The following is a 24,999-nucleotide window of genomic DNA, read 5'->3' as shown; positions in this document are numbered from 1 at the left end:
GGAGTGCACTTACAACATGCAGACTGCAGGGAAACTAACCGCAATCTTCTCAAGGACAATTAGAAATTGGCAATAAATGCTGGCCTTGTTGCACTGCCCACATTCCATGAATGAATAAAAACAACACAGAATCCTAGCAAAAGTGCATAAACATGTACTTGCCTTGTGCGTCAATCTCTCTAATCATACTACAGTCTAAGATCAGGAAATATTTAGTCAGCAGCAGGCACTGGTTATGCAGTGGCTGAAGAAAACAACCCTCTTGACATGAATGCTAACATTGCATTTGCCTTCTTAACTGCCGACTGAACCTGCACGTTAACCTTAAGTGAATCGTGAGCAAGGACTCCCAAGTCCCTTTGTGCTTCTGACTTCCGAAGCATTCTCCCATTTAGAAAATAGTCTATACCTAAATTCCTCCTTCCACAGTGCATAACCTCACACTTTTCCACATTGTATTTCATTTGCCACTTCATTGCCCACTCTCCTAGCTTGTCCAAATCCTTCTGCAGCCCCCTTGCTTCCTCAATACTACATGTCCCTCTACAGATCTTTGTATCATCTGCAAACTTAGCAACAGTGCCTTCAGTTCCTTCTTCCAGATCATTAGCGTATATTGTGAAAAGTTGTGGTCCCAGCACAGACCCATGAGGCACACCACTGGACTTTGGCTGCCATCCTGAAAAAGACCCCTTTATCCCCACTCTGTCTTCTGCCAGTCAGCCAATCCTCTATTCATGCCAAGATCCTACCCTGAACACCATGGGCTCTTAACTTACTTAACAGTCTCCTATGCGGCACCTTGTCAAAGGCCTTCTGGAAATCTAAATAAATCACTTCCACTGGTTCTCCTTTGTCTAACTTCCTTGTTACCTCCTCAAAGAACTCAAACAGATTTGTCAGACACAACCTCCCTTTGACGAAGCCGTGCTGACTCAGTCCTATTTTACCACGCACTTCCAAGTACTTCGCGATCTCATCTTTAATAACAAACTCTAAAATCTTACCAATATCCGAAGTCAGGCTAACCGGCCTATAATTTCCCGTCTTCTGCCTTCCTCCCTTCTTAAACAGTAGTGTTACATTAGCCACTTTCCAGTCCTCTGGGACACTTCCTGCCTCCAGTGATTCCTGAAAGATCACCACCAATGCCTCCATAATTTCCTCAGCTAGCTCTTTTAGGATCCTGGAGTGTAGACCATCCGGTCCAGGTGACTTATCCCCCTTCAGATTCAGTTTCCCCAGAACCTGGGGATAACCTGTGTGGATCAAATGTGGAGAGAGCCTCTGCAAAACAAATTCTTGCTGCTGTCTATGTGTGAAATATTTATTTTAAAGCTTAGCAAATTACACCATATTTTGATCAGTCGGAATACTGGAGAAACAGGTCGAGGATAAAAGAGAGCCATACAATCTAATTTTATAACTTTGTGTCTCAATTGCTTTTTTGCCCTACTGCAAACCTTGTTGTAACATGTTATTTGGCAGACTCCAAGATCAAGTATGTCCAATAAATAATTGTTTCCAACTCTCTGTCTTATGAGATGAATTGCATAATCCAGACACTCAGCAGCAATGGAATCTACTCAATCAACATAAGAACATAAGAACTAGGAGCAGGAGTAGGCCCTCTGGCCCCTCGAGCCTGCTCTGCCATTCAATGAGATCATGGCTGATCTTTGTGGACTCAGCTCCACTCTCCGGCCCGTACACCATATCCCCGAATCCCTTTATTCTTTATGATAGATAGATAGAATATACAGTGCAGAAGGAGGCCATTCGGCCCATCGAGTCTGTACCGGCTCTTGGAAAGAGCACCCTACCCAAGGTCAACACCTCCACCCTATGCCCATAACCCAATAACCCCACCCAACACTAAGGGCAATTTTGGACACTAAGGGCAGTTTATCATGGCCAATCCACCTAACCTGCACATCTTTGGACTGTGGGAGGAAACCAGAGCACCCGGAGGAAACCCACGCACACACGGGGAGGATGTGCAGACTCCACACAGGCAGTGACCCAAGCCGGAATCGAACCTGGGACCCTGGAGCTGTGAAGCAATTGTGCTATCCACAATGCTAAGGTGCTGCCCTGAAAGGGCCTTTAGAAAGGCATCTATTTTTTTCTTAAAAACGTTTAAAGAAGGAGCCTCAACTGCTTCACTGGGCAAGGAATTCCAGAGATTTACAACCCTTTAGGTGAAGAGGTTCCTCCTACACTCCGTCCTTAATCTACCTCCCCTTATTTTGAGGCTATGCCCCCTAGTTCTGCTTTCCCCGACCAGTGGAAACAACCTGCCCGCATCTATCCTATCTATTCCCTTCATAATTTTATATGTCTCAATAAGATCCCCCCGCATCCTTCTAAACTCCAATGAGTACAGTTCCAGTCTACTCAACCTCTCGTCATAATCTAATCCCCTCAACTCTGGGACCAACCTAGTGAATCTCCTCTGCACTCCCTCCAGTGCCAATATGTCCTTTCTCAGGTAAGGGGCGAAATTCTCCCCCAACGGCGCGATGTCCGCCGACTGGCGCCAAAAACGGCGCCAATCAGACGGGCTCCGCATCTTTGGGGGCCGAGCTCCAACATTGAGGGGCTAGGCCGGCGCCGGAGGGATTTCCGCCCCGCCAGCTGGCGGAAATGGCGTTTGTTGTCCCGCCAGCTGGCGCGGAAATGCGGCGCATGCGCGGGAGCGTCAGCGGCCGCCGACAGTTTCCCGCGCATGCGCATTGGGGAGAGTCTCTTCCGCCTCCGCCATGGTGGAGGCCGTGGCGGAGGCGGAAGGGAAAGAGTGCCCCCACGGCACAGGCCCACCCGCGGATCGGTGGGCCCCGATCGCGGGCCAGGCCACCGTGGGGGCACCCCCCAGGGTCAGATCGCCCCGCGCCCCCCCCCAGGACCCCGGAGCCCGCCCACGCCGGCTGGTCCCGCCAGTTAATACCAGCTTTGATTTACGCCGGCGGGACAGGCAATTTCTGGGCGGGACTTCGGCCCATCCAGGCCGGAGAATTGAGCGGGGGGTCCCGCCAACCGGCGCGGCCCGATTCCCGCCCCCGCCCAATCTCCGGTACCGGAGACTTCGGCGGGGGCGGGATTCACGGCGGCCAACGGCCATTCTCCGACCCGGAGGGGGGTCGGAGAATGACGCCCAAGGAGACCAAAACTGAACACAATACTCCAGATGCGGCCTCACCAACACCCTATACAATTGCAGCATAACCTCCCTAGTCTTGAACTCCATCCCTCTAGCAATGAAAGACAAAACTCGATTAGCCTTCTTAATCACCTGTTGCACCTGCACACCAACTTTTTGCGACTCGTGCACCAGCACACCCAGGTCCCTCTGCACAGCAGTATGTTCTTTACCGTTTAAAGAATAATCCATTCTGCTGTTATTCCTCCCAAAATGGATAGCCTCACACTTGGCAACATTGAATTCCATCTGCCAGACCCTAGCCCATTCGCCTAACCTATCCAAATCCTTCTGCAGGCTTCCGGTATCCTCTGCCCTTTTTGCTTTACCACTCATCTTAGTGTCGTCTGCAAACTTTGACACATTGCACTTGGTCCCCAACTCTAAATCGTCTATGTAAATTGTAAACAACTGCGGGCCCAACACTGATCCTTGAGGGACCCCACTAGTTACAGGTTGCCAACCAGAGAAACACCCATTTATCCCCACTCTCTGCTTTCTGTTAGTTAACCAATCCTCTACCCATGCTACCTCTTTACCCTCGATGCCATGCATCTTTAGTTTATGCAGCAACCTTTTGTGTGGCACCTTGTCAAAAGCTTTCTGGAAATCCAGATATACCACATCTATTGGCTCCCCGTTATCTACTGCACTGGTAACGTCCTCAAAAAATTCTACCAAATTAGTCAGACACGACCTACCCTTTGTCAACCCATGCTGCGTCTGCCCAATGGGACAATTTCCCTCCAGGTGTCCCGCTATTTCCTCCTTAATGATAGATTCCAGCATTTTCCCTACAACCGAAGTTAAGCTTACCGGCCTATAATTACCCGCTTTCTGCCAACCTCCTTTTTTAAACAGTGGTGTCACGTTTGCTACTTTCCAATCCTCTGGGACCACCCCAGAGTCTAATGAATTTTGATAAATTATCACTAGTGCATTTACAATTTCCCTAGTCATCTCTTTTAACACTCTGGGATGCATCCCATCAGGGCCAGGAGACTTGTCTACCTTTAGCCCCATTAGCTTGCCCAATACTGCCTCCTTAGTGATTACAATCATCTCAAGGTCCTCACCTATCATATCTTTATTTCCATCAGTCACTGGCATGTTATTTGTGTCCTCCACTGTGAAGACTGACCCAAAAAACCTGTTCAGCTCCTCAGCCATTTCCCCGTCTCCTATTATTAAATCTCCCTTCTCATCTTCCAAAGGACCAATATTTACGTTAGCCACTCTTTTTTGTCTTATATATTTGTAGAAGCTTTTACTATCTGCTTTTATGTTCTGAGCAAGTTTACTTTCATAGTCTACCTTACTTTTCTTTATAGCTTTTTTCGTAGCTTTCTGTTGTCCCCTAAAGACTTCCCAGTCCTCGAGTCTCCCACTAATTTTTGACACTTTGTATGGTTTTTCCTTCAATTTGACACTCTCCCTCACCTCCTTAGATATCCACGGTCGATTTTTCCCCTTTCTACCGTCTTTCTTTTTTGTCGGTATGAACCTTTCCTGAACACTGTGAAAGATCGCTTGGATGGTTCTCCACTGTTCCTCAACTGCTTCACCATGAAGTCTTTGCTCCCAGTCTACCTTAGCTAGTTCTTCTCTCATCCCATTGTAATCGCCTTTGTTTAAGCACAAAACACTAGTGTTTGATTTTACCTTGTTATCCCGGGCACATTCTATAAACTCCTCCTCAAGGCTGCCTTTACCAACCTGGTTAAACCAATCGATATGCAGATTAAAATCTCCCATGATAACAGCTGTACCATTTCTACATGCATCCGTTATTTCTTTGCTTATTGCCTGCCCTACCATCCTGTTACTATTGGGTGGCCTATAGACTACTCCTATCAGTGACCTTTTTGCCTTACTATTCCTGATTTCCACCCAAATTGATTCAACCTTGTCCTCCATAGCACCAATATCATCCCTTACTATTGCCCGGATGCCATCCTTAAACAACAAAGCTACACCACCGCCCTTACCGTCCATTCTATGCTTTCGTATAGTCTGATACCCTTGGATATTTAACTCCCAGTCGTGACCATCTTTTAACCATGTTTCAGTAATGGCCACTAAATCATAGTCATTCACGATGATTTGCGCCATCAACTCATTCACCTTATTCCGTATACTACGAGCATTTAGGTAAAGTACACTTATGCTGTTTTTTATGTCTTTGTTATGAATCCTAACACCTTGATCAGTAACTTTTCGCAAATTATTTTTCCTCTTACCCTTTCTCCTAATATTCCTTGTCTTTGAACCCATATCTCTACATAATAACCTGTCATGTAACCTGCTGCCTTGATCTCCATTAACCATTATACTGTCCATAGCTTTACACTTCCCTTCCCACCAACTTGCTAGTTTAAAGTCCTTGTGACCAACCTATTTATCCAATTCGCTAGAACACTGGTCCCAGAATGGTTCAGGTGAAGACCGTCCCAACGGTACAGGTCCCTCCTGCCCCAGTACTGATGCCAATGCCCCATGAAATGGAATCCCTCTTTCCCGCACCACTCCTTTAGCCACGTGTTAACGTCTCTAATTTTCTCAACCCTAAGCCAATTGCCACGTGGCTCGGGTAGTAATCCAGAGATTATAACCCTGGAGGACCTGCTCTTTAATTTAGTCCCTAGTGTTTGATAATCCCCAAACAGGTCCTCTTTCCTAGTCTTACCTCTGTTGTTAGTCCCAACGTGGACCACAACAACTGAATCCTCCCCCTCCCTCTCCAAAATCCTTTCAAGCCGATCAGAGATGTCCCTCACCCTGGCACCGGGCAGGCAACATACCATGCGGGACTCTCGATCTGGCTTACAAAGGATGCCATCAATCCCCCTAATTATAGAATCCCCTACAACTACCACTTGTCTTTTTGCTCCCCCCTCTTGAATGGCTTCCTGTACCACGGTGCAGTGGTCAGTCAACGCATCCTCCCTACAGCCCTCTTCCTCATCCACACAGGGAGCAAGTACCTCATACCTGTTGGACAAGGTCAAGGGCTGAGGGTCCTCAACTCCTAAACTCAGGATCCCCCTACCTGCCTCCCTTGCAGTCACACCACTCTCTCCCTGACCACTGTCCGAATTAACAGAACTTATTCTACCGGGTGTGACTGCCTCCTGAAACAAAGCGTCCAGGTAATGTTCCCCCTCCCTGATGTGCCGCAGTGTGTGCAGCTCGGTCTCCAGCTCATCAATTCTGAGCCGAAATTCCTCGAGCAGCCAACACTTGCTGCAGATGTGGTCACTGACGGTCTCAATAGGATCCACCAGTTCCACCATCATACAGCAACAGCATATCACCTGTCCAGCCATATTCAACTAGTTAATTAATTTAAATATTTAATTTTAAAAAAAAATTCCTTATAGAACCTCAAGGATAAACCCGAACACCAACAAAAACACAGCCTCTCACCCGAACTCAGTCACTCACCTAAACTCAGATGCACTCTGTTCCAATCAGCACTCCATGACTAAAGGCACTCCTGCCACACCTTTTGTGCACTCACCTCTCCCAGCACTGTCCCGGCTCTCTCCTCCCGCGCTTTTTAAATCTCCCGGCTCTCTCCTCCGGCGCTGTTTTCGCTGTCCTGGCTCTCTCTGCTCCCGCGCTGTTTTTCCACATGATGTGGAGTCCAGCTGCCTAATGTGGCTGAAGCTCAAATTCTCTGAGAAAGTTTCTCAACTTCCTGCCATTTTCTAGGGCTGCTCTGCAAAAGCATATGCTTGTCTCTTACACACAACATGTTGCTTTATCTTCTAACTATTAACACCAACTAAATTAAATCCTGAAAGCAGAAAGATTTATTATGTACTGGCATTGAAAGTAACTGACACTGAAAGGAACTGACACAAGGACTATTAAAACACAATTTGTTTTCTCCAAATCAACGGCAACAATTATATTATGAATGCAGCAGATGTTATTTGCTGAGCAAGCCAGGTCCCACTGGGAAACCTGCCTTAATGATCATAGCTTAACTTTTGTATTCTGAAAACAAGACGGAATAGCTACTGACCCCAGAAGCATAGAATTTCCGTAACATCTTCAGGATTTAAAACATTCAAAGATTTATTGACAAGAAAGAAAAGTTAGGTGTGCAAGGTTATGAAACAAAACTTAAGCACATAAGATTAAAGGTACACAGCTAAAACAGTCATACAAGAATAACCCCCTCCCAAAAGCCCACAAGGTCAGAACACGCAAGTAAACTACCTTCTTGGCATCAACCCAATTTTAGATTTTTAACTAAAAAATGCAATGACATTATCCAAGAGAAAGAACTTCTGTCATATTAATGAATAAATGCCACACAACTCCTCAAACACTTACTTCCATTCTGATGTGAAAATCCAAAAGTAAGATTCAGAACCAAACTGCTTTCTGAAAACAAGATGGAATCTTTCTGGCCCTTCCCGCCAGTGGGGAGGGGGGTGGAAACCTCCCCCCAAAAGGTATTTTTGGCTGAACTGGATGGCTGATTTAAATTCAATTTTTACACCTCCTCCCAACAGAGAGTCAGTCTCAGGACATTTTCCCCCAGACAACCACTCCAACTCAACTAAACATCCTTCCTTAAATATCCTTTCTCCCCTTCATCGCCAATTCCATTGTCCTTAAACTCCTCTTTGAACTCAACTTTCCGATTCTAAGAATTTTTCATGTTTTCTTATTGCCCCCACTTTCAGGTCAATAACATTTAATACACCTACCCCTGTTTCCTTATGAAACTTTTGTAAGATGTCAACATTCCTTGTCACTTCGTAACCTCCCTTTGAAATTATCGTCAAGTCCCTACTTATCTCATAATGCAAATTCTAAATATAACCTATTTACTTGTAAATCCAACCTCACCATAACCTCTCATTACATATAGATGAACCTAACAACTTTACACCTTTTATCTTTCAGCTCTCACAGAGAAGCTGTCTCTATTAACATTCCCCGGTTTAATTAATCATGGACAGACACCGACCGCACTCACAATGCACACATGGCGCATAAGCACGCGCACACATCCCTCTTTACAGAATATCACCATATTCTCAACTATCATTGTAATTATACAGTTAGGGCAATATTCTGGTGAAATGGTGATGATGGGGCTAAGTGGACACAGTGCTGATAAGACATAACTGTTTGAAAAGTTAGTTTAAATCCACAATATTGGGTTAATGATTAACATTATTAAAACATGCCTAGAATCACGATAACAAAGACCTATATAGTTTAGCACTTGAGTATTGATTAGAATCAATTGCTTTGGTGCATACATTTCCACTGAAATGACACTAGAAATCCTCGGCAATAACATGTTTATATTTATTCATCTGATCTTATGAGGACAGGCCATTAGTTCGAGCACTAGTCACCAAAATGGTGTACAGCCTCTTTAATGAATGCAAGCAGATAATTTAATTGGCAATCAGAGCCATAATGATTTTTGGGGCGGTTTCTTCTGCTTCAACTGCTTTACAAAGATTGTGTCTTGTACTCGAGGGTAAACCAACATCTCAGATCAAGGCTCCATCTTGGCCACCTTGGAGGCTCTTGGCACCTGAAGTATCAGGAGGAAATTGTTCCTTGACTACAACAAAATGAAAGATTATTACCAGTTGCAGTTTAAAAAAAAATAACAACAGCTGCAAACCAGTCAGAACTGGGAAGATGATGGCTCAGTAATAATCCTGCGGTCCTGGCTAATGCTCTGGGGATATGGGCTCAAATCTCACCACACCAGCTTGATGGAATTTTAATTCAGCTAATAAATTTGGTATATAAAGCTAGTCTCAGTAATGGTGACCTTGACATGATCATAGATTGTCGTAAATACCATCGGGTTCACTAATGTTTTTTATGGAAGGAGGTCTGCCTACATGTGACTCCTGGTCCACAACAATGGAATTGACTTTTAACTACTCTCCAAAATGGCCTGGCAAGCCACTCAGCTCAAGGAAAATTAGGGGTGGGCAGCAAATGCTGGCCTTGACAGTGACATCCACATCCCATGAAAGAATAAAAAAAACATTGTGTTGAAATACATGTTAAGGTTATATCAATTTCAAGCCAGTTGGTGAAGTATGCAACTAGACTTTTCTCGATTACAGGCATATTCACAGTATGCTTCCTACCTATCAACCCAGTGTCTCAGCAGTCTCTCTTTATGCTCTTTTATAGAGCACATGTGAAATTAACAAGATTAATGAATCAAATAAACTAAATTACCCAAATTGAGAGCCCCTTAGAGGGGCATTGTAGCAAAAGGGGAAGAATTCAAGGCAATCTTTACGGTAGCATTATGGATAGCACAATTGCTTCACAGCTCCAGGGTCCCAGGTTCGATTCCGGCTTGAGTCACTGTCTGTGCGGAGTCTGCACATCCTCCCCGTGTGTGTGTGGGTTTCCACCGGGTGCTCCGGTTTCCGCCCACAGTCCAAAGATGTGCAGGTTAGGTGGATTGGCCATGATAAATTGCCCTTAGTCTTGGGTGGGGTTACTGGGTTATGGGGATAGGGTATAGGTGTTAACCTTGGGTAGGGTGCTCTTTCCAAGAGCCGGTGCAGACTCGATGAGCCAAATGGCCTCCTTCTGCACTATAAATTCTATGAAAAACAACATGGCATTTTGGGGGTTGATGAAGCATTCCAGCCCTTGTGGTGCCCACCAGTCAAGCACGCCAATAGTCACTGTGTCCTCCCTCTCCAAGGAGACAGTCTCTCTTTATAAGTGCTCTAAATATGTTTTAAACAATGCTCTTCACCTGTCCATCTTAACAACATTATTAACATACCATTGATGGTTAAATCAAATACTGAAGACCCCTTTATGATGAAAACTTAATGATCCATTTTAACTATTTAAAGCGGCCACTAAATAGACAATTATCCAAATCTGAGAACAATGTATCACTTATTTTCTAAAATGTTCACCAGCTTAAAGCAAAACACAAAAGAAAAAAATTGAAAGCAGCACAAACAGCCTTAGGTCTGTATGGGACGTTTTCAGTTTTGATTTCCTCCCTTCCCTTCCTGACTCACTTGTCACCTGCCCCACATGTTAGCCAAACAGGGCTAGCCAAGTAGAAAATTAAACAACGTAAGTTCTATCAAAAAGATATTTGAATATTGGCACCTAATCCTACATCTTAATTTGCATTGAAAAAGAATTCAAGGTGACCTACCTGAAATGTTCAAGATATTTCAAGGAATTGAGAGAACTGATTGAGACAAGTTGTTGACTTCGGGGAAGGGTTTAACGTTATGAAATTGGGAATAAAGGGGAAATTAGGTGGAGCATTTTCACCTAACTGTGACAGTAGATTATGAGTGGTAGACAGTATAAATTAGTTCAAGAGATGATGCATTTCTGAAGGAAAGAATTAATTAAGCAAGATGCCAAGATGGTCAGCGGGGTTGATCAAGGATTATGGGATATATTTATTCGGTCTGATGTTCTGTTACATGATTAATTTTTTAAAAACTTACGCCATTGAAGACAAATGAAAATTCCTTCTTCCCTCCTATTTTGATGTTCTCTCCAATATTAAAGGAGGTAGTTCCCAAGGTCTCATCCATCACATAATTTGCATCCATGAGAGTAATCTGTAAAGGAAACAATCAATTTATTCAAACTCACAGTAAAATTCAGGTAGGCCACAGGCAAGCAGCAGCCACTTCTCAAGCGTTCTTGCAGCACTGAATTCCTGTTCCAAAGCACTATTTAACCTTCAAAACCAAATTCAATGGTGGCTGCTGAGTGGACCTGGGATGTCTGTGTGCCAAACTGGTACAAGCAGAACAAGCTAAGTGTAGCACAGTAACTGGCTTGAGTGCGGGAAGAGGTGGGAGCACATGCAACTCAGCCAGGAAGCTGGAAGGCGGCCTCCAAGTGTTTCTGGTCCTGTCTGTCAGACGCATACCTTACCCCAGGGCCGTGACTCTGCACAGGCACTGGCAACCAGAGGAAAAGGGGAGAAGTGGAGGAGGGCTGCTGAGTGACTGAATGAGACGATTGGAGTGAGAGGGATTGGGAAGAGAGGTGTGTGTGGGGATGTGGACGGGTTGTGTGTGTGCATATGGGGGGAGTGTGTGCGTGTGGGGGTGGGGGGGGGGGGGGGGGGGGGGTGGGTGCCCATGGGGAGATGTGTAAGTGTATCTCTGAGGAGCCGACCTGGTCAGTGGACTCAGCTCCCCAGTGACAAAAACATTTCGAAGTGTGGGCCAGCCCAGAGAGAAACGCCCCAGGGCCTGAAAAAGTAAATAATTGTGGTTAGATAGCAGTGGGGAACTTGTCACCAGAGCCGGGGAGAATCTCCCAGCTAAAACCCACCTGAAATAGCACGTAATGGGCGGGATTTACCGACCAGCCCTCCTCATGTTTTTCGGCAGCTGAGGCAACCAGCCAGCGGGATTTACTGATCCCGCCGTTGTCAATGGGATTTCCTGTTGATTGCATCCCTTGTCGCCAGGAAACCCATGTGCACCAGAAACGTTTCCATTAAATCGTGTCCATAGATCATTAAAATGTTCAGAACAGGTTCAGAGAATAATGAAAAAGGTTAATGGAATGCTGACCGTCTATTTGTAGAGAACTAAAATACATGGGGCTAGATGTCTGAGGCACGATCAATTGAACAAAGACTAGAGTTGGATACAACTGAGGCTTTATTGCTCTAAGATGTGTGGTCCCTCACAGCAGCTGGCGAAATGGCTGCTGAATGGAGGACACGCATATTTATACTCCGCCTACTGGGCAGAGCCAGCAGGCAGGGACTACCGGCGAACCTGCAGTACAAGTCCTACCTTACATCACCTAATACAGGTGCAACAGTGGTTTACCACAGTGTCAAATGTCAGCGACACGAAACCCTGGTTCTACCACACTTGGGAGTGCTGTGAGAGGTGCAGCATGGGTTTAATAGACCAATACCTGAACTTCAAGGGTTAAATTACAAGGAGACAGTGTTTGGAACGATGACTGTATTATTTGGAATTTAGAAGATCAAGTGGTGATTTGATCAAATTTTGGACGATATTAAAAGGCACAGATAGGGTAGAACGATACTGCTAGTTGGAGAGCTAAAACTCCAACTACTGTCTAAAAATTAGAGGTTGACCCTTCAGGAGTTATGAAACACTTCTACACACAAAGGATGGTTATAATCTCTGGATTACTACCCGAGCCACGTGCCAATTGGCATAGGGTTGAGAAAATTAGGGAAGTTATCACGTGGCTAAAGGAGTGGTGCGGGAAAGAGGGATTCCATTTCATGGGGCATTGGCATCAGTACTGGGGCAGGAGGGACCTGTACCGTTGGGACGGTCTTTACCTGAACCATTCTGGGACCAGTGTTCTAGCGAATTGGATAAATAGGTTGGTCACAAGGACTTTAAACTAGCAAGTTGGGGGGAAGGGAAGGGTAAAGCTATGGACAGTATAATGGTTAATGGAGATCAAGGCAGCAGGTTACATGACAGGTTATTATGTAGAGATATGGGTTCAAAGACAAGGAAAATTAGGAGAAAGGGTAAGAGGAAAAATAATTTGCGAAAAGTTACTGATCAAGGTGTTAGGATTCATAACAAAGACATAAAAAACAGCATAAGTGTACTTTACCTAAATGCTCGTAGTATACGGAATAAGGTGAATGAGTTGATGGCGCAAATCATCGTGAATGACTATGATTTAGTGGCCATTACTGAAACATGGTTAAAAGATGGTCACGACTGGGAGTTAAATATCCAAGGGTATCAGACTATACGAAAGCATAGAATGGACGGTAAGGGCGGTGGTGTAGCTTTGTTGTTTAAGGATGGCATCCGGGCAATAGTAAGGGATGATATTGGTGCTATGGAAGACAAGGTTGAATCAATTTGGGTGGAAATCAGGAATAGTAAGGCGAAAAGGTCACTGATAGGAGTAGTCTATAGGCCACCAAATAGTAACAGGATGGTACGGCAGGCAATAAGCAAAGAAATAACGGATGCATGTAGAAATGGTACAGCGGTTATCATGGGAGATTTTAATCTGCATGTCGATTGGTTTAACCAGGTTGGTAAAGGCAGCCTTGAGGAGGAGTTTATAGAATGTGCCCGGGATAATAATTTCCTGGAACAGTATGTAATGGAACCTACAAGGGAACAAGCGGTCCTAGATCTGGTCCTGTGTAATGAGGCAGGATTGATTAATGATCTCATAGTTCGGGATCCTCTTGGAAGGAGTGACCACAATATGGTGGAATTTAAAATACAGTTGGAGGATGACAAGGTAAAATCAAACACTAGTGTTTTGTGCTTAAACAAAGGCGATTACAATGGGATGAGAGAAGAACTAGCTAAGGTAGACTGGGAGCAAAGACTTCACGGTGAAGCAGTTGAGGAACAGTGGAGAACCATCCAAGCGATCTTTCACAGTGTTCAGGAAAGGTTCATACCGACAAAAAAGAAAGACGGTAGAAAGGGGAAAAATCGACCGTGGATTTCTAAGGAGGTGAGGGAGAGTATCAAATTGAAAGAAAAAACATACAAAGTGGCAAAAATTAGTGGGAGACTAGAGGACTGGGAAGTCTTTAGGGGACAACAGAAAGCTACGAAAAAAGCTATAAAGAAGAGTAAGGTCGACTATGAAAGTAAACTTGCTCAGAACATAAAAGCAGATAGTAAAAGCTTCTACAAATATATAAGACAAAAAAGAGTGGCTAACGTAAATATTGGTCCTTTGGAAGATGAGAAGGGAGATTTAATAATAGGAGACGGGGAAATGGCTGAGGAGCTGAACAGGTTTTTTGGGTCAGTCTTCACAGTGGAAGACACAAATAACATGCCAGTGACTGATGGAAATAAAGATATGATAGGTGAGGACCTTGAGATGATTGTAATCACTAAGGAGGCAGTATTGGGCAAGCTAATGGGGCGAAAGGTAGACAAGTCTCCTGGCCTTGATGGGATGCATCCCAGAGTGTAAAAAGAGATGGCTAGGGAAATTGTAAACGCACTAGTGATAATTTATCAAAATTCACTAGACTCTGGGGTGGTCCCAGAGGATTGGAAAGTAGCAAACGTGACACCACTGTTTAAAAAAGGAGGTCGGCCTCCCGTTGCTCCCGGCACAAGAAATTCAAGATAGGGTGATCTCGGGTGTATGGGTCGGGGAGGGCAAGGTGTCGGAAATACACCAGGAGTTGAAAGAAGAGGGGGATGCGCTGGTAGAAGAGTTGAAGGGTAAATGGGAGGAGGAGCTGGGGGAGGAGATCGAGGAAGGTCTGTGGGCTGATGCCCTAGGTAGGGTTAATTCCTCCTCCTCGTGCGCTAGGCTCAGCCTGATACAATTTAAGATGGTCCACAGAGCGCACTTGACGGGGGCGAGGTTGAGTAGGTTCTTTGGGGTAGAGGACAGATGTGGAAGGTGCTCAGGGAGCCTGGCGAACCATGTCCATATGTTTTGGTCATGCCCGGCACTGGAGGGGTTCTGGAGAGGAGTGGCGGGAGCAATATCTCAGGTGGTGAAAGTCCGGGTCAAGCCAAGCTGGGGGCTAGCAATATTCGGAGTAGTGGACGAACCGGGAGTGCAGGAGGCGAAAGAGGCCGGCATTCTGGCCTTTGCGTCCCTAGTAGCCCGGCGAAGGATCTTGCTAATGTGGAAGGAGGCGAAGCCCCCCAGCCTGGAGGCCTGGATAAATGATATGGCTGGGTTCATAAAGTTGGAGAGGATAAAGTTTGCCTTGAGGGTCTGCGCAGGGGTTCTACAGGCGGTGGAAACCGTTCCTAGACTCTCTCGCGGTGTGTTAGAGGAAGGTCGGTCAGCAGCAGCAGCAACCTTGGGGGGGGGGGGGGGGGGGGGGGTGGCGTCCTGGGAGGGGGGGGGAGGGGGGGGGAAAGGGGGGACTGCCTGGGAGGGTGGATGAGCAAGAGATAACATGAAGGGTTGGGGAAACTGGCACGTACGGTTGAGGGCCAGTGTACAAAGCTGTGTAAATATATCATTTTGCCATGTATATATCTTGCTCTGCGCGATTTCTCGTTTTTTTTTGTTACGAGGGGGGGGGGGTTATTGTTTGTAAGGGAGAAAAATTGTGTTAAAAAACATTAATAAATATATATATTTTTTTTAAAAGGCGGTTGGCAGAAAGCGGGTAATTATAGGCCGGTAAGCTTAACTTCGGTTGTAGGGAAAATGCTGGAATCTGTCATTAAGGAGGAAATAGCGGGGCACCTGGAGGGAAATTGTCCCATTGGGCAGACGCAGCATGGGTTCATAAAGGGTAGGTTGTGTCTGACTAATTTGGTAGAATTTTTTGAGGACGTTACCAGTGCAGTAGATAACGGGGAGCCAACGGATGTGGTATATCTGGATTTCCAGACAGCTTTTGACAAGGTGCCACACAAAAGGTTGCTGCATAAACTAAAGATGCATGGCATTGAGGGTAAAGTGGTAGCATCGGTAGAGGATTGGTTAACTAACAGAAAGCAGAGAGTGGGGATAAATGGGTGTTTCTCTGGTTGGCAACCTGTAACTAGTGGGGTCCCTCAAGGATCAGTGTTGGGCCCGCAGTTGTTCACAATTTACATAGATGATTTGGAGTTGGGGACCAAGTGCAATGTGGCAAAGTTTGCAGATGACACTAAGATGAGTGGTAAAGCAAAATGTGCAGAGGATACCGGAAGCCTGCAGAAGGATTTGGATAGGTTAGGCGAATGGGCTAGGGTCTGGCAGATGGAATTCAATGTTGCCAAGTGTGAGGCTATCCATTTTGGGAGGAATAACAGCAGAATGGATTATTCTTTAAACGGTAAGATGTTAAAACATGCTGCTGTGCAGAGGGACCTGGGTGTGCTGGTGCACGAGTCACAAAATGTTGGTGTGCAGGTGCAACAGGTGATTAAGAAGGCTAATCGAGTTTTGTCTTTCATTGCTAGAGGGATGGAGTTCAAGACTAGGAAGGTTATGCTGCAATTGTATAAGGTGTTGGTGAGGCCACATCTGGAGTATTGTGCTCAGTTTTGATCTACTTACCTGAGAAAGGACATATTGGCACTGGAGGGAGTGCAGAGGAGATTCACTAGGTTGGTGCCAGAGTTGAGGGGATTAGATTATGACGAGAGGTTGAGTAGACTGGGACTGTACTCATTGGAGTTTAGAAGGATGCGGGGGGATCTTATTGAAACATATAAAATTATGAAGGGAATAGATAGGATAGATGCGGGCAGGTTGTTTCCACTGGTCGGGGAAAGCAGAACTAGGGGGCATAGCCTCAAAATAAGGGGAAGTAGATTTAGGACCGAGTTTAGGAGGAACTTCTTCACCCAAAGGGTTGTGAATCTCTGGAATTCCTTGCCCAGTGAAGCAGTTGAGGCTCCTTCTTTAAACGTTTTTAAGAAAAAGATAGATACCTTTCTAAAGAATAAAGGGATTCGGGGATATGGTGTGCGGGCCGGAGAGTGGAGCTGAGTCCACAAAGATCAGCCATGATCTCATTGAATGGGGGAGCAGGCTCGAGGGGCCAGATGGCCTACTCCTGTTCCTAGTTCTTATGTTCTTATGTAAGCTTGGAACTCTCCTCTACAAACTCATGCTAGCTCAACTGTTAATTTTAAAGCGAAGATTGATAGTTTCTTGGCAATTAGAGTTATTGAGGGATATAAGGCAAAGGCAGGCATGTGGATTTAGATCGCAGCTCAACTATGATCTCATTGAAGGAACAGGTTCAAGGGAGAAAATTGTCGGCTCCCATGTTCCAGCACGCTAAAATACTTTTCTAGTATGTTGTAAGAAGAGGTAGAAGATCATTTCAGTCAGAACCATGTGACAGAAGTAAGATAACAATGATTTTGATGCGTCCTCACTACAAATATTTGCTAACAGCGGCTTATTTCATGAAGGCGTTATCAGTACAACTTTGAGATTCCTTGAGACATAATTTTCCACAGATGATTGTGGTATCTATATACAACACATTCTACTTCTAATATGCTGCAATAATAATTAATACTGTACATGAACATGGAATTCAAAATTAAAATCCAACGATCTGAATGAGGACAATTTACCTCCATAATATTCTTCTCATTTGGGTCAAGAAGAAATTTGAATGTCTCGTTCCATTCTGGGTTGACAACATTGTTAAGATATTTGGTCCGTTTGCGGCCCTCTGGTGCCGTGGCGATGAACAATTCCACATAGGGGTCGGGTGTGTCAACTGAATAGACGAAACATAAAAAAATGTCACTGCACAAAGATTCCTTGCTCCAAAAGCAGCATATCACTGATCCCTAATCCCTGACTTTCATCTGTTTGCTAAAGCATGGAATACAGAAAACCAGCTCCCTGTTCCAGAATAAATCATTTATATTGTGTAATTTTGGGGTTAAGATTTTATCATCAGGGTGACAAATCCTGATGCTCGTGAATAGAATAACTTCCCTTTCAATTTTCCTTGTTTGGGGATTTTGAGCTCACATTTCTCACTTCTGCATAGGTCATAGTTCAGTTGCAGCCTGTCTGATGGAAAGACCATTTTGTCCCATCCTAATCATGCACAGTACCACCAAATTCAAACGAACACTCTTACCACAACAAAGTGTTACACAACACGCCCTTAGTGTTGGGTGGGGCTACTGGGTTATGGGGATAGGGTGGAGGTGTGGGCTTGGGTAGGGTGGTCTTTCAAAGAGCCGGTGCAGACTCTGGCCAAATGGCCTCCTTCTGCACTGTAAATTCTATGATCTATGATAAAGCAAATTGTTCCACTTTCCGTGACAGCCGTATTTGTAATTATTCTGTATTTGTAATTCAGTATTAAGTTATGCCAACAGAGCAGGATGGAACACAATCACTTTCGGCACTAATCATCAACCAGTCATTCATAGGAGGAAATTAACAAACCTCACTTGCTTCCACAACTCTGATCCAACAGTGGGCAGTATGTAAGAGGTGGAAAGCAAAAAGGATTAGGCAGAACACCCAGAGTGATAAAGTAGAGAGGATACCAGTGATGAGGGGAGGTGGCAAGGAGAGAACAATGGGCACCATCTAACGGAAAGCTTTTCTGAGTGGCCAGCTGGGATTGCTGGGTGCTTCACGAAGGCTGACCCGGCGAGACCGCTACTGGTGCTTAATGCCAATAAAGGCCGGTAATGATGCCCCATGGGCTTCACGTCAGAAATGACTGTTCCACCAGCTGATTTGCCTGGACCGCGCCCAGCAGCTCCCCCGAACAAGGGGAGCAGCACTTAAACCGATCCTGCAGAGCAAATGGCAGACAGCACGCAGCCATGCCACCGTGCAGACCAGCCCTACGTTTCGGTGATGCCGACCTGACCAGACTGTTGGATGTCGTGGGGTCCAGACGGGATACCGTGTTCCCCCGAGGGGGTCAGAGGGTCAGCCACAGGGCAGCCAGTGAGTTGGTTCAACGTTGACTGCAACTGGATGCAGTGAAACTAGAAACAGGCTTCCGACACAGGAGATGGTCCAACACTGTTTTATTGAACTTGCTGATTGCTGCACATAGTCTGCTGTGCGTTGGCACTCTATCAATCTAACTGATAACCTCCTACTGGCTTGACCAAACTAGCTCTCTACCTCATGGTGATAGTGCTCACTGGCTTGTGCACTCTTACTATCTCAGTAGCTGTGTCCTGTGAGAGAGGGAGCGTCTTAATGCCCTGTGGGCTTTATAGTGGTGGTGTCCTGTCTGGTGATTGGTTGTTCTATGTTGTGTGTGTTCATTGGTTATCCTGTGTGCCAATCATTGCCTGTCTGCATCTCATTATATACGAGTGGATATTATGACATCTCCCCTTTTTAAAATAAATTTTGGAAGGTGGCGGTACATGCATGACTATGTACAAGTGGTGAATGAATGAACTTATGTACATGGGAAGGTGTCTATCGTGCAGATACAGAGCAAACTGAACAACATTTACAAGATTTAAGTCTATAGATTCAGTGGCGGGCGACAGATTCTTGTTGATCGCCCCAGAGGTGGAGGGGGGACGCCGACACCTGGACAGGTGGGATTGCTGCCATTTCGGTGGTCCGTGGACAGGCGGGATCGCTGCCAGATCAGTGGCCATGTGGGGCGAGATGTCCTGAGGAGGCATGATGACATGCGGAGAAGTGCGGCCAGGCGGTGGGCAGGGAACTTTGTGCAGCGCCCTCCTGTTGCGCCGTAGATTGGAGCCATCAGCCATTTGAACAATGAAAGACCTGGGGCAGCCTGTCTGACGACAATGGCTGGGGCTGACCAACCTCCCTCAGGCAACTGGACGCGAACAACATCTTCTGGAGCCAGCGCAGGCAGACCCGTGGCATGAGCATCATATGTGATCTTCTGCTGGTCCCTGGATCGCTGCACTTTCTGCAGCACCATGAGGTGGTCAAGGTCTGGAACATGGATGGCTGGAACAGTCGTCCTCAGGTTGTGGTTCATGAGCAGCTGCGCCGGAGACAAACCAGTCGACAGAGGGGTTGCCCTGTATGCCAACAGCGCCAAGTTGAAGTCCGAGGCTGAGTCTGCAGCCTTGCACAGAAACCGCTTGACAATATGGACCCCTTTTTCGGCCTTCCCTTTTGATTGCGGGTAATGGGGACTGGATGTGATGTGATTGAAGTGGTAGGATCGTGCAAAGTCGGATCACTCTTGGCTGTAGAAGCATGGGCCGTTGTCTCTCATTACTGTGAGTGGTATGCCGTGCCTGGCAAACGTCTCTTTGCAGGCTTTAATCACTGACTTGGACGTGAGGTCCGACAGTTTCACCACTTCCGGGTAGCTGGAGAAGTAGTCGACCAAGAGCACGTAATCACGCCCATTTGCGTGAAAGAGGTCTATCCCCACCTTGGACCACGGAGAAGTCATGATTTCGTGCTGTTGCAGTGTTTCCTTGGGCTGAGCTGGTTGAAATTTCTGGCATGTTGTGCAGTTGAGGACCGTGTTGGCAATGTCCTGGCTGATGCCAGGCCAGTAAACTGCCTGCCGAGCTCTGCGCGTCGACATTTCTCGACCCCAAGGTGACCCTCATGGATCTGACTGAGCACCATGATTTGCATGCTTTGGGGAATGACGATTGGATTGGATTTGTTTATTGTCACGTGTACCGAGGTACAGTGAAAAGTATTTTTCTGCGAGCAGCTCAACAGATCATTAAGTACATGAGAAGAAAAGGGAATAAAAGAAAATACATAATAGGGCAACACAACATATACAATGTAACTACATCAGCACTGGCATCGGATGAAGCATACAGGGTGTAGTGTTAATGAGGTCAGTCCATAAGAGGGTCATTTAGGAGTCTGGTGACAGTGGGGAAGAAGCTGTTTTTGAGTCTGTTCGTGCGTGTTCTCAGACTTCTGTATCTCCTGCCCGATGGAAGAAGTTGGAAGAGTGAGTAAGCCGGGTGGGAGGGATCTTTGATTATACTGCCCGCTTTCCCCAGGCAGCGGGAGGTGTAGATGGAGTCAATGGATGGGAGGCAGGTTTGCGTGATGGACTGAGCGGTGTTCACGACTCTCTGAAGTTTCTTGTGGTCCTGGGCCGAGCAGTTGCCATACCAGGCTGTGATGCAGCCAGATAGGATGCTTTCTATCATGCATCTGTAAAAGTTGGTAAGGGTTAATGTGGACATGCCAAATTTCCTTCGTTTCCTGAGGAAGTATAGGCGCTGTTGTGCTTTCTTGGTGGTAGCGTCGACGTGGGTGGACCAGGACAGATTTTTGGAGATGTGCACCCCTAGGAATTTGAAACTGCTAACCATCTCCACCTCGGCCCCGTTGATACTGACAGTGGTGTGTACAGTACTTTGCTTCCTGAAGTCAATTACCAGCTCCATAGTTTTGCTGGCATTGAGGGAGAGATTGTTGTCGCTACACCACTCCACTAGATTCTCTATCTCCCTCCTGTATTCGGACTCGTCGTTATTCGAGATCCGGCCCACTATGGTCGTATCGTCAGCAAACTTGTAGATGGAGTTGGAACCAAGTTTTGCCACGCAGTCGTGCGTGTACAGGGAGTAGAGTAGGGGGCTAAGTATGCAGCCTTGCGGGGCGCCGGTGTTGAGGACTATTGTGGAGGAGGTGTTGTTGTTCATTCTTACTGATTGTGGTCTGTTGGTCAGAAAATCGAGGATCCAGTTGCAGAGTGGGGTGCCAAGTCCTAGGTTTTGGAGCTTTGATATGATTTGGCTGGGATTATGGTGTTGAAAGCGGAGCAGTAGTCAATAAATAGGATCTGATGTAGGAGTCCTTGTTTTCGAGATGCTCTAGGGATGAGTGTAGGGCCAGGGAAATGGTATCTGATGTGGACCGGTTGCAGCGGTATGCGAATTGCAGTGGATCAAGGCGTTCTGGGAGTATGGAGGTGATGCACTTCATGATCAACCTCTCGAAGCACTTCATTACGACAGGAGTCAGGGCCACATGTGTAGTCATTGAGGCACGTTGCCTGGTTCTTCTTTGGTACCGGTATGATGGTGGTCTTCTTGAAGCAGGAGAGGACCTCGGAGTGGAGTAGGGACAGGTTAAAGATGTCCGCGAATACCTCTGCCAGCTGGTCCACGCAGGCTCTGAGTGCACGACCAGGGATCCCATCCGGGCCCGTCGCCTTCCGAGGGTTCACTTTCAGGAAGGCCAATCTGACTTTGGAAGCTGTGATGGTGGGTATGGGTGAATTATGGGCTGCTCGGGCACTCGACAGCGGATTGTTGGTTACCTGCTCGAACCGAGCATAGAATGCATTGAGTTCATTGGGGAGGGGTGCGCTGCTGCCAGAGATACTGTTCGGCTTCGCTTTGTAGCCCGTTATGTTTAGTCCTTGCCACAACCGCCAAGAGTCTGTCTGTGACTCTAGCTTGGTTTGATATTCTCTCTTGGCATCTCTGATGGCTTTACGGAGGTCGTACCTGGATTTCTTGTATAGGTCAGGGTCATCTGCCTTGAACGCCTCAGATCTGTCCTTCAGTAGGGAGTCAATCTCGCAATTGAGCCATGGTTTCCGGTTGGGGAACGCACGTACTGCTTTCTTTGGCACGCAGTCGTCCACGCATTTGCTGATGAAGTCTGTGACGGTGGTGGCATACTCATTTAAGTTGGTCGCTGAGTTCTTAAATATGGAACAGTCCACTGTCTCTAAGCAGTCACGTAAGAGCTCTTCTGTCTCCTCGGACCAGCACTGTACAACCTTCTTAGCTGGATTCTCCCGCTTGAGTTTCTGCTTGTATGCCGGGAGAAGGAGAACCGTCTTATGGTCTGATTTCCCAAAGTGCGGTCGGGGGATGGAACGGTAAGCGCCCTTGATTTTTGAGTAGCAGTCTACTCTATTCTAGTTTAAGAAGGATCCCCTCAACAACTGTTAACTCGTCCTTAACGTTGAAGAACTGGGGGCACTGCCCCTTTTGCCAGCCATGGGCGAGGTGTTGCATCACACGCTGCAGTAGAGGATCTTTGGCAGTTTCTTCGCGTATTTGGACAACTCGTTCATCAGTGGCTGGGAGGTTGCTGGCACACAACTGCACCTGCGCCTCGATGTGGCGACTGAAGTCACCCTGTTCACGGCATGGTGATGGATCGGGATAGGGCATCCGCGATGATCAGCTCCTTACCCGGTGTGTAGACGAGTTCGAAGTCATATCGGCGGAGACGAAGAAGAATTTGCTGCAGCCGAGGTGTCATGTCATTTAAATCCTTCTGGATTATGTAGACTAAAGGCCTGTGGTCTGTTTCCACCATGAGCTTCGGCAGACCGTATACGTAGTCATGAAACTTGACTATTCCTGTCAGGAGACACAAGCACTCCTTTTCGATCTGGGCATACCGTTGTTCTGTCGGTGTCATGGCCCTGGATGCATATGCCACTGGAGCCCAGGATGAGGACTCGTCTCGCTGGAGGAGCACCGCCCCAATGCCGTCCTGGCTTGCATCTGTGAATATCTTGATATCCTTGGTTGGGTCAAAGAACGGCAGTACTGGGGCTGTGGTGAGCTTCGCCTTCAGCTCAAGCCACTCCGCTTGATATGCGGGAAGCCACTGGAACACTGTCGACTTTTTAACGAGATGCCAGAGGGCTGTGGTGTGGGATGCCATGCTGGGAATGAATTTTCCGAGAAAATTTACCATCCCGAGGAAACGGAGGACCGCCTTTTTGTCCTCTGGGGTCTTCATGGCATTGATTGCCAGCAACTTGTCGGCGTCAGGTTGCACACCTTGCTGTGAAATGTGGTCACCCAGAAACTTGATTGCGGACTGACCAAATGGCCCTGTTGAGCTGGAGGTCATTTTCCTGAATCCTCTGGAAGACCTGTTTGAGGCGATGTGATCCTCGGGCGTCGTGGACCAGATGATCACGTCGTCCACATAGACTCGCACCCCCTCGATGCCCTCCATCATTTGCTCCATTATGCAATTAAATACTTTGGAAGCTGAGATGATACCAACAGGCATGCGGTTGTAGCAATACCTGCCGAGCGGAGTGTTAAACGTGCACAGCTTCCGACTGGACTCGTCCAGCTGTATCTGCCAAAAACCGTGGGAGGCGTCCAGCGTGGGTCAGAATTTGGCATGAGCCATCTCACAGGATAATTCTTCACGCTTCGGGATCGGGTAGTGCTCTCGCATTATGTTACGATTTAGATCTTTGGGATCAATGCAAATGCGGAATTCACCAGAGGATTTCTTGATGCAGACCATGGAGCTGACCCAGGCTGTGGGTTCCAGAGATGATGCCCTGGTCTTGGAGCTCTCGTAGCTGCGTTTTCAGACGATCCTTGAGAGGAGCCGGCACCCGGCGTGGTGCATGGATGACTGGGGTGGCACTCGGCTTGAACAATATCTTGTAGCGATATGGGAGCGTGCCCATCCCATCAAACACACTGTGGTATTGCGTGAGAATGTCATCTATCGCAGCCTGGAGGTTCGCATTGAGCGAGGCAGTCGCCGGTGTCGAGGACATGGCATGGACTCGCTGGACCAGATTTAGGGGTTTGCGTGTGAGCACCGAGCAGGGATGCCTTGTCAGGCCGGACGATCTCGAATCTTAACGTTGCCTTGATTTCCTTGTGAGGTACACCTAGCTGACACGATCCGCTGGCAGCTATGGCATTACCATTGTAGTCAAGGAGCTGGCAATCTGGTGGAAGAATGCTAGGTTGGTCTCAGATGTTGTTGAGGTCCAACTGTGATATGAGGTTTGCAGACGCGCCAGTGTCCAATTTAAATCGGATGCGACACTGGTTGACCGTGATGACGGCACACCACTCGTCGTCAGGATCCACACTCAGGATCGAAAGGCGGTTTGCAGGCGCGGTGGAGACCAGTTCGCGTGTAGTGATGATGCCCACCCGATATGGAGACCCGAGGCAGTCAGCATCGGGGTCCGTTGGGCTGTCGGGATCAGAATCCTGCATGCCTTGTTGTACGCAGCGGACACATCTGTGCTGCAGCTGGAATCGCTGGCTGTTGTTCGGTGGAGCGGACCTGCAGAAGGCCGCGTAATGACCAGGCTTTCCACACTATAGACATCGCCTGCCTTTGGCTGGATATTGCCACTTTAAATGGGCGGAGCCACAATTTGGACACGTCATGATGCTGACATCCGCTCGTTCTGTGCGCCATCGCGCATGCGCAGTGCGGTCGGCCGACGTTCGCACATAAGCATTAGGGTCTTCGGCCTCATCGTCCACCCGGTCGTGGTGCGCATGCGTGCGGACCCGAGAAAAGCGTGCAAAACGGCCACTCTCCTCGATGCTCAGGCCTTGCATTTTCACTATGGCCTGCACCCTTTCTGCCTCGTGGGAGGCCAG

General features: G+C 47.0%; 1 protein-coding gene across 3 annotated transcripts in view; it reads right to left on the bottom strand.

Annotated features, from left to right (window-relative positions):
- Positions 1 to 24,999, bottom strand: part of LOC140426433 (cytosolic phospholipase A2-like) — a 251,989-nt gene that overhangs the window by 99,657 nt on the left and 127,333 nt on the right. For all 3 annotated transcript variants that reach the window (XM_072511223.1, XM_072511222.1, XM_072511224.1), the window contains 2 exons: positions 17,257 to 17,405; positions 10,696 to 10,812 (listed from right to left, as the gene is read on the bottom strand). In XM_072511223.1, coding sequence (XP_072367324.1) covers positions 10,696 to 10,812; positions 17,257 to 17,405 — 266 coding nt within the window. The remainder of the gene's footprint in view (positions 1 to 10,695; positions 10,813 to 17,256; positions 17,406 to 24,999) is intronic.

Source organism: Scyliorhinus torazame, chromosome 7 (assembly GCF_047496885.1).
Source record: "Scyliorhinus torazame isolate Kashiwa2021f chromosome 7, sScyTor2.1, whole genome shotgun sequence".
Classification (NCBI taxonomy): domain Eukaryota; kingdom Metazoa; phylum Chordata; class Chondrichthyes; order Carcharhiniformes; family Scyliorhinidae; genus Scyliorhinus; species Scyliorhinus torazame.
Note: the sequence above shows the minus strand (reverse complement) of the source record. Positions and strands in the feature narration are given on the sequence as shown.